At 44.6% G+C, this 10,332-nt stretch overlaps 1 protein-coding gene across 1 annotated transcript; it reads left to right on the top strand.

Annotated features, from left to right (window-relative positions):
- The first annotated feature begins 3,326 nt into the window (after positions 1-3,326).
- Positions 3,327-4,262, top strand: LOC138503923 (olfactory receptor 1E16-like). Its single transcript, XM_069624065.1, has one exon. It carries the CDS (start codon positions 3,327-3,329, stop codon positions 4,260-4,262), a length of 936 nt encoding a protein of 311 aa, XP_069480166.1.
- Positions 4,263-10,332: the final 6,070 nt, after the last annotated feature.

Genomic DNA, 10,332 nt, shown 5'->3' with positions numbered 1-10,332 from the left:
CTTCCTGGCCACCTCTCCTTGCAAGTTTTGGAAGGGTGTGGATAACCCTTCCAGTATGTCTTGTATTCTGTCTGGGAGGATGAAAAACATCTTATGAATCTGTTAGGTCCCACATACCTTAGCAGAGTGGAAGCTGTCCTCAGGAGCCAAAAATGAAGTTCACCACCAGACATGAGAAAACTTCAGACACCCCCTCTAAGTCCCCTTCCTTCTATCATAGTTTAGGAGTTTCGGGGAGTAGTGAGACCCAAGTGTATAAGCCTGGGCAGACGGGTGGCCTCTTCGGTGACTATCTGGATGGGAAGTACAATAGGGATATCCTACAGGGGAAGGACAAAACATAAAGATCCAGGACACCAGCCCACATACAAAGGACTTCAGTGCAAGCTACCCCTCTGTGCCTGTAATTAGCCAAGTATTTTCCCCAACACTTCAAAATGCTGGGCATGGATTCCCCAAGAGTTCCATTAGTCTTCTGTAGACCAAGGTTTGGGACCTCAATGCAAATTGCAAAGGTATCAGTCACCAGCGTCTGGCATCTCTTTGAAGCCCTGCTGCACACTTCCTCATTATATTGCAACAACTAGACCGGTATGGGATGCTGCGAGCTAAACGTGATGTCCTGCCACTGTTATATCAGGCTACTCACAGTTGTTGTCCTAAATGGTAAACACACACCTAACATGTAAAAGCACTAGTCATTAACAATAAAGTGGCTTCTCATCGAGGACCACAACCAACAGCATCTCCCATCTTGCAGCCAGTTAAACATGGGTGGGGCAAAATAGGGATAAATGATACTAGAATGGTGTGGGCTCCTAACACTGTGTCTATGGGCCTCATTACACGGAAGGCGGTAATGGTTAACGGCCACCGTTAATGGTAACGGTGACCGTTAACCATTACCACCTTACTACGAGGTCCCTTAGCGGGTTGGTGCTTTAACGCCTGCTTTTTGCAGGCGTTAAAAACCAACCCGCTAAGGGACCTCGGAGCTAATTTTACGGCACCGCAAAATTGCGGTGCCGTAATTAGCGCCTTCCCCATTCCCATAGAGCCCTATGGGGCAGAAATGGGAATGGGGAAGGGCAATGGCGGAAGGGGGATTTACCGCCCCTCCAACCTTGGAATGGGGCGGTAAATCCCCTTTCCGCCAAGGCGGTGCCGGTATTTTACCGGCATGAGCCATGGCGCTAATAGCGCCATGGCTCACCGCCTTCCGTGTAATGAGGCCCTATGTGTCCTGTTTTGGGAAACTGATCTGTGGGTGCATTTCATCAGAAATGTATAACTTCTTTAATTTATAATGTGCTGTTATTTCTTTGTCACCTTTGTTCTGTAAAGATTTTATAGAACTATGAATGAGGAATCTCAGTCTCCGCGAACCTACCGAGCTAATGGGAAAGATTATGGATGGCAATAATGATCAGACGTTTACTTACATGTTAATTGGTCTGCACAGATAGAGAGATTTATACAGAAGCACTAAGAATGTGAGACCCACATCTCTAGCCATAGACAGAGCCGGGCCAGTTTACGTCTTTGTTAACACAGGACAGGACGGAAAAAAGTAATTCATCTTTCATAATGCAGTTAATACTGGGGACAAGTCTCTATAAACGGAGTGGAATTTGAACCTGTATTGCTCGTTGCCTTGTTTCCCAGACAAGGGTGTTGCCCCTGAGCTATCCTCTCAAAACAATGAGGTATTTTAGTCGAAGATACTCAGGCGAAGCCCCTTCCTCAAATGTGCTGGATCCCATACTCAGGGGCTGGATATAGTTGCATATTGCATTATTGGCCAAGAATGCATACATATTGTTTACACATGCCTCTTGTCCTGCAATAGATGGATATATTTGCCTACACCCATATTTAGCATGATACAGGTGGGCCTCTTCGACTGAAATGCGGCTATATTTAAAGAAGGAACAGAGCAAATTAATACATGACACATCATTTAATTTACAACATACCATCAACCAATAAGAAATGTTGTGGCCTTGCGTGATTTGAGTATGACCACAAATCCGGCTTCATATGTATGGATTAGTTTGGAGACACAAAGTATTCGCCATGTGAGATTACAAATCAATGTACTTGTGCATTCACCTAATTTGGGATTAGCAGTCCAAAACTCAAACTAAGAATACAACACTCATCTACTTAGCACTGAACGCACACCACAGATGTTTAGCATATCATGTACACAATGTAAATAAATTACACTTCAAATACTATTTCACTAGTTTCTAGGCCCTTGGCAAATCTTGCTTGTAGCAAAACCTGTTGACAAGGGTTATTTAAAATATGTTTTAATTCATATCATTAAAAAATCTACATGTAACCAATACAATTGTTTTCTTTCTAACTAGATGAATTTATGTATGCAACAGTAAACTATTCCAACAGTTTGATCTTTGGTACCACGACGGTGGTTGTTACATGGTGGAGAACCAAAATATACTCTACCTTTACCATGCACAACCTGTTTTATGTCTTTTTATGAGGTCTCACGTCCCTTCCTACTATTTAAATACCTAATAGGAACGGTTAACGTTACCTATATGGTGTCTTCACGTTTCGTCTTCACCTGAAATTGGCTCACCTCATCCCCACCAGGGGATATTTGCTGGACTAATTAGCTTGGACTACAGCAATATAATAATATGGTGTTGAGCTCTTTTTCCCTATAATTTTACTTGTAGAGTCACCTTGGGAAATCTCGACTTGTCTATGGGATAGTAAAGGTGTAATGTACCCATAATAGACAGTCCAGATTCGTAGCCATCCATTTGGATTCCTAGACCAAGGTGTAAACTTTACTTTTATTTTTACATCCTTTCCCTTTTTGTGCCCATTCCTCCTCTGTGAGGACCCTCAGTGACCAAGGATTTTCAGGAGTTAAACAACCTTCATGTTGTTGTTGCTTTTTCAAAAATGAATTCTCTTTTGATTTCTTTTACTGTCTCCCCCTGTTTGTAAGCGGCACATCATCGCTTCCTAGGGATAGGGTTTTCTCTTAAAACCTCAAGGGTAGGACAGGTTTAGACAGTTTTTTCTTCACTATCCTACTGTCTTCCGACTGACCCTGCATCTCCTTGGCCATTGAATGCTAGTGTTTTTTGCCTTATACCTAATGGGTGTCTCCTACTGCCTAATCTTAATGACATACAGTTGTGTGTTGCCCTCTTTTGTGATACAAACAATTAATTTGCTTGCCTACAATAATCAGGCCATCACAGCCAATTGAAATGTTTTTCTCATGTATATTAATCATACACTCATCTGATTTGTTGTTAATGACCTCCAGGTCCAGGACAGACATGAACCATACTGGCACGGCTAACAGCTCCATCCTCATGGATTTCATCCTGCTTGGACTTGCAGGACTCCCAGTGCATCCGCCATTCCTTTTTGCTCTGTTCCTCATCACATACATGCTCACGTTGCTGGGAAACATGATCATCATCTTGGCAGTATGGGTGGACAGCCGCTTGCAGACCCCCATGTATTACCTCCTTGCTAACTTCTCCTTTGTGGATATGAGCATGGCTTCAGTGACCGTGCCAAAAATGCTGGCAGACCTCCTATCTCTAAGGAAGACAATTAGCGTTTCCTGTTGTTTTGTACAAATGTATTTCTTCCTATTTGTTGGGAATACAGAGAGCTTTCTCCTGGCAGGGATGGCTTACGATCGCTACATAGCCATCTGCTTTCCCTTGCATTACACCACAGTGATGACCAGAAGGGTCTGCTTTGCACTGGTGACCTTTTCCTGGGCTGTGTCTTCCTTGCACTCCTTGTTGCATACACTAATGACTACCAGACTGTCATTTTGTGGCTCAAGCATCATCACCCACTTTTTCTGTGATCTTCCGACCTTGTTGAAGATGTCCTGCTCTGACACTTCCGTTAACGACACGGTCCTCTTCATTGAAGCTTCTCTGCTCATCATGAGCCCTTTGGCGTGTGTTCTGCTGTCCTACATTCAGATTGTGTTGGCCATCCTAAAGATACGGACTGCTCATGGAAGATGGAGGACCTTTTCCACATGTGCCTCCCATCTGGCTGTTGTTTCTTTGTTCTATGGAGCGGGGATGTGTACATTCCTACAGCCTTCTTCCACCCGCTCCCTCTACAGCAACAGACTTGTCAGCTTGATGTACACCGCCCTCACTCCAATGCTGAACCCTTTCATATATAGCTTGAGGAACAAAGAGATCAAATTGGCTCTCAAGAGAGTGCTTGCTAGCCATTAGTAAAGTCATAGGGGACTACATGAGTGGTGGTTGTGAAGGCAAGTATGCCAAGTAGATGCAAGGAAGTGTGTGAGGTCCTATGAGATGTCTGAAGATGCACAGTGACTGAAGGAGTAGGTGTGATGAGGAGGAGTAGATTTGGTGAGGAAAAAGGAAGCATATAAGGGTGAGAGTGGGTAAACGGAGGAGTAAAATGATCACAAAACAGGTGTGAGGAGAAGCAGTGGGAAGCAGGAAAGTGTGGCATACAGTGCTTCAGTTATGACCTTTTAAAATCCAGAAAAGGCTGTGAGGCCTCCAAAGATTGGAACCCAGGAAAGAAATGACTTCCATGGATTGCTCTTGTTCAAAAGATGGCTTCCAGTCGTGCAGTCTCAGATGCGCTATTCTTAAACATGTTGATGATGTCTGTCATTTTCGTTAAATGTCTCCCGATTTGCTCTATCCACTCCCTGTGTGCAGATCAGGGCTTTGTCAAATTCACTTGCTTCTTGGCAAGCCAAGATAATTCTGCATCTCTCCTTCCCAAACAATTGACTTACAATTATTATTTAATGGATGCCCTCTGCGTCCATAATTTTAAGATAGCAGTATTTTTGACTCAGACTTCCACGTCCATTCCCAAATAAGTGAACCGATGCACTCCTGGTAGAGAGAAGGTCGAATAGAAATAAGGAGAAGCTCGAGAAGGAGCAAATGAAGTGTCAGAAAGCAGTTGTGATCTCTAAAGGGGAGTGGAAGTAAGAAAAGGTAAATGTGAGGGTTGGAGGTACGGAGTGTTCATTAAAATATCCTTTTCCATATCAAGTGTACTAGTGTTTCAATCTATTTTATTTACAACATAGACTCTCCTATTAATGTCACATTGCATGCATGGGCCCATTTCAACACACATTTTCTTGTATTGACAAAGAATGTGTACTTGTTTCCTGTAAAGATCATGCAGTTCTGTGGTGCTCATCAATGCTGGTTTAATATTTGGGCGCCCCAACATCTTCTGAGTAATGCACCCTTCTTAGTTACCCTGGGAAGGAAAATATGGCACAGAACTAAGACGTGTATGCACTTAAAACACCCATACTCCCCAGAAGTACCAATGATCTCGGACCTATGTAAAACTGACACTGACCTGAAGAACATCAGACTCTGGGAAAAGAAAGGGGTTTACACCTGGGGAGACTTATATGCTGAGGGTATCTTCCAGGAGTTTGCATCGCTACAGGCAGAAGATGACATCCATACTGGCCAATTCTTATGGTACAAAAGGATCCGTAAAATAGCACGAAACAAATGAGAAGCTTGGCATGAGGAACCCGACACAGACCCCTTCACGACATTGTTATACAACCTAGGGGAGGGATGGAAACCAGTGTCCCAAATATACAGTCACCTGAGCGACATCCCCAGCTCCCAAAGCTCTGAAATGAAAACCAGGTGGGAGACAGATATAGGACAAGCGATGACAGACAGGGAATGGGACAGGGCACTAACATTTCCTAAAGAAGTGTCTAGGAACCCTAGATTCCAACTGATACAGCTGAACGTACTATACCGCACATACCTAACACCATGCAAAATAGCGGAATTTAACAAACAAATACAACCTAACTGCGTTTGGTGCAAGGCACACAAGGCAGACCTACTCCACATGTTGTGGAAATGCACAAAGGCACAGTCCCTCTGGGCCAGAATAAGACAGATCTGTGAAAAAGCGGGCATGACCAGGTATAAGTGGACCCCTGCTGAATGCCTCCTAGGAACTTATCCCAGACTGGCCAAACTCAAACATGTAGTAAGACTCATGGACATAACATGCATATTGGCTAAAGGACTATCGCAATGGCCTGGAAAAAGCCTGCAGGGCCACAGTACAACGCATGGTACAAAGAGCTGGAGCAGTGGGTGGGCGCCGAAACAAAGGCCTGGGAAGACAGTGTCACTAGATCCACCGAAGACTCAAGTATGGCACTGGACGCAAGCATGGAAGGAAATCACAAGGAATATGTTTCATCCATCAGATGATAAGCCCCCATGAACAAGTCAATCCAGACAACGCTGGTCTATATCCACCGCAGCGACATCTATGGAGAGATGCACATGAACCCAGACAGGCCCCCTGCTGTCCCGTGCCCCCCCGCCACCCAGATATCCCCCCACGCTGAAAACTATTTGAGTTAACCTATATGGACAAAATATGGAGACAGTTAATGTTGTTTTGTTTGAAATGTTATTGTTTTATTACAGGTTGGCGACAGTTTCATAATCAACGGCACACTTATATGACATGCAAAAATTGTAACCATAACAAAATACCAATAAACAAATTTAAAAATAAATCAATGCAGGTTTAACCAACTGAGATCTTTTAGTTAGGCCCCTTGCTGCCAAGAATAATGGAAGCCTCAAAATAAAAAGTGTATTTAGAAACTGGAAATGAGTATTTGAGTAATCGAATGAGGGTGCATGGTCACACATGTGAGGATGTGTCAATAACTGCATGACAAGGAAACCATACAGTGTTTTATTATATGTTTCTGCAATTTTTCTGTGCTGCTCCTTTTCATGTATTGACAAGAAGCCACTTTCAAATACACATCTATACACACAAACACATGCATGCTAGCGAACACACTCTTTCTCCCTTTATTTAATTGTTTGGAAGGTTGATACATTATAAAAGTATCAGGTGTGACAGGGTGAAATAATCAATGAGAATTACAAGCCCATGGAATGTGTTGAAATGACCACAGAGGAGTTGAAGGAAAATATGGGAGTGTAAATGAAGTTGTAAATAAAAGAGGGAACAGGGTTCAGAAGATCAAAGGAACAATGCGGGTTAAAACTGTATGGGAGGACAGGACTATAGGACCCCCTCCCCGACATGTCCCACCCCCGTGAGGTTCGTGGCTCGTCAGCAGCCCCCCATGCACCTGTGCTCGGGTCCCAGGGTGGCTGCTGACCGACACACAGGGCCAATCGGCTTATACTGTAGCGTGCTGTAAATGCCATTTTGAAAGCTTCGGGACTCCATTTTAGATAGAAACGACCAAAGCCCCAATGAAACAGCCTGTCTGCGAAAGCTGCAGCTTGGTCCCCGCTCACTGCACGCAGGGAGCCACGCACTCCCCCTCCGCCTCCACCCCATGGCAGATCCGCTGGAGGCCCGTTCTCACGAGCAACTAGACACAAACAAATATCAGAACTAACACTGTATCAGTTACCTTCCGCAGTACATCACTGTCCCCGAAGTGACCTGACTCGCGTTTCAAGTCTGGAAAATAACAAGAACCAATCCAATTGAACAGGCCTCGACCCGGCATCTAACCCCTAACATTTAAAATATATGGCGTCAATACCCTCCCTATATGAACCCCTGCCTACTTCCCCCAAATGAAGTATTAACCGCATACCAAAGCCTAACGATTCACAGAGTTGTTGTGTAAAGTATAACACGGGTGTTGGTTAAGGGATAAAAGCTTATAGTACTGATAACGCGAGAATGACCGCAGCCCGTGTAAGCCACTATGTGCCTTGAAAACTCAATGAAAGGGCTTGATAGAGCCCAGCTAGTGCTGAACTAACGACTGCTGCTAATGTACAAAGGAAGGCGAAAAAGCATTACTGAGAGTACTTGTGCGTCATACAGTGGGACACATTTAAGTGTTATGAACAAGAATGCAAATGTACAATCACATATGAACGTATTGCTTCTATGCTCCTGAGTACATAACCCAACCTGATGCTACCTCATGTGTTATCCATATCCCTTATGTAATTACTAACATGTATTCAACTGTTATGTGATATATGTGACACTGCCAGACTCTCTAAGTCGCATATGAAGTAGTACATGAATGTTTAAGCACTAGAAATGTGTACTCATCCTAATATTACTAATTTTATTAACTGTCCCCTCGTATGGTATAGTGTGCATCCCAGGGACAGAGAATTGTGCATAGCCACAAGGCCATCTCCCCCTCCTCCCGCCAAGCCCCGCCAGGGCTTGCTGGTGCGCGGGCAGCCCAGCCTCACCTCCCCTCATTCTGCTGGACCCGCTTCAAGTATTCACCTCCCCCATGTCCGAGGCCTCCATGGTCGGCCAAATGAATTATTTACAACCTGGTCCTAAACCCCACCGCCTCAAGGGGCCAGAGGTGCACCCTCGCTGATCCAGTAGTACTCCAGCTCACCCCAAGTTAATGGGCCTTGGAGAATAGATATTCAACCCTGGACTAACATATCATAAAGTAATTCCTCACCACATCTAACAGGACAGAACGACAAGGCAGCTCACCTTGTGCCCTCAGACCAGACACCCAGGCTTATGACACCCGGTCAACAGGGCAAAAGTAACAGTGCACTGATGTATTGGTGAAGCTTCACATTGCATGTTGTTTCTCCGGTCTCCTATTATTTCTTAGAGTAACATATTTTAGGATTTACAGGACAACTGGAATCGTTTAAAGGATGAGTGTTTGTGTGTGTGTGGCCACAAGGGCAGAATGTTAGTGCAGCCATCAATCAACGACACTGACCGCGCCTGGCCTGGCAGGTCCACCCCGACGAGCCCAGCTGACCCATCCACCCCACGTTGACACCACGCGGATATCCGCCAATCCAGTAGCGGCTCATCACTGCATCCCTTATAGCATAGTCGACGCCACCCAATCCCTGAGACTATATGCCCCCTATAGCATGTAGGATTTGTGACGTGATTTTGTAATAAATATGACTGTCTTTGCTATTGTCAGACAGAGCGCTCTCGGAGCTTGCAGAGTCCTTTGCATGCCCTACTTTGATTAAGATAAAAACCCTTTACATTCACCCGCACTTGGTCTTGGTCGCATTCCCTCCTGGGGTGTGTCCTTTATTGCCTCTCATTGCGGGGAGGGTAATGCCTTTTGGGGACGCTTGCTTTCAGTGGTGACCCCGAAGGCGTGGTAGATTGTTTCATCGTCTTTCATCTTTCATCGTCCCCTCTGGCACGAGAAATTCCGGGCGGCAGAGAGCTGACCGCCTACGGCAACTGGTACGCTTAGACATGCACATGCAGGAAACCAAAGGGTACGGGTCCCGCTCGAAAAAAAACCTTAGTACCACTCGCCGGAGCCAGGGTTGGCCATTGAGTGTGAGGCAGCGCCGCCTGGACGGAACCAGTCCGGAGAATCTCGAATCAAGACGGGCACGTGAGTATTAAGTGCGAGTGATTATAAAAGGTGGAGGGGAGGGAGTCAGATTAAACAAGGTCAGTTAACGGGTTATTTCATCTATTAATCCTATTTTCTTTCTCTGCATATGGCCATTAGGCCAATAAGGTGAAATAAGGGAACATAAAGACGGGAACCTAGCTCTGTAAGGGGGTAGAAGGCGGCGCTGCATAGTGCTATCTCGACTAGTGCTGGGAATAAGTTGAATTGTGGAGAATAAAATAAAAGTGTCTAAGAATAGGGAGACACGGTGTATACATTAGAAACTGCTTTTCTTTTCTTTTTCATTCTAGGTATCTCAATACTAGAGAAAGTGTCATAACTCGTAAGGGTGAAGGGACAAGTAGTAGGTAAAGGTTAAGAGGCCTTGTTGGGGAGATAAGTGCACATCAAGAAAAAAGGGAGGGGGGTAATTGTTATGTGTTGTTTGTTAAAAGTTTGTTAAATGTCGATTCCATGTTGCACATGTTAAGCGCGTAATGTTTTAGAAAATTGTATTGCACAAGCAGTGATGTTAAATTAGAGATGTTAAACGGTTCTGTGATATGGTCATTGTAAGTGTGACATGGTGAGCTTCTAGGATAGTAACTTTGTGAAAAAGGTAAAAAAAAAATCCAAACAAAAATTGTTAGAAATAAGAGACACATGTACATGAGTCACGGTGAGAGTTACAATTAACACGGGGAGGTGATTAACGAACATACAGTATGGGGGCAGAAACACCCCAGGCCCACATTTGCAAAAATCTGCCTGGTTATGCAGAACGCATAAACAAGTACCATGACCAGTGGGTCGCGGAATTAAAAGGAGAGGGACTACCCCAAGTATGGCCACAAGGGGGATCATTTGATAAAAGTATCTTG

Source organism: Ambystoma mexicanum, chromosome 1p (assembly GCF_040938575.1).
Source record: "Ambystoma mexicanum isolate Mex_15411 chromosome 1p, UKY_AmexF1_1, whole genome shotgun sequence".
NCBI classification, from domain to species: domain Eukaryota; kingdom Metazoa; phylum Chordata; class Amphibia; order Caudata; family Ambystomatidae; genus Ambystoma; species Ambystoma mexicanum.
This window is presented reverse-complemented; position numbering and strand designations above follow the sequence as displayed.

Bases quoted from the DNA above. Each gene is read 5' to 3' on its own strand.
- LOC138503923 (XM_069624065.1), top strand. From the start codon at position 3,327: ATGAACCATACTGGCACGGCTAACAGCTCCATCCTCATGGATTTCATC.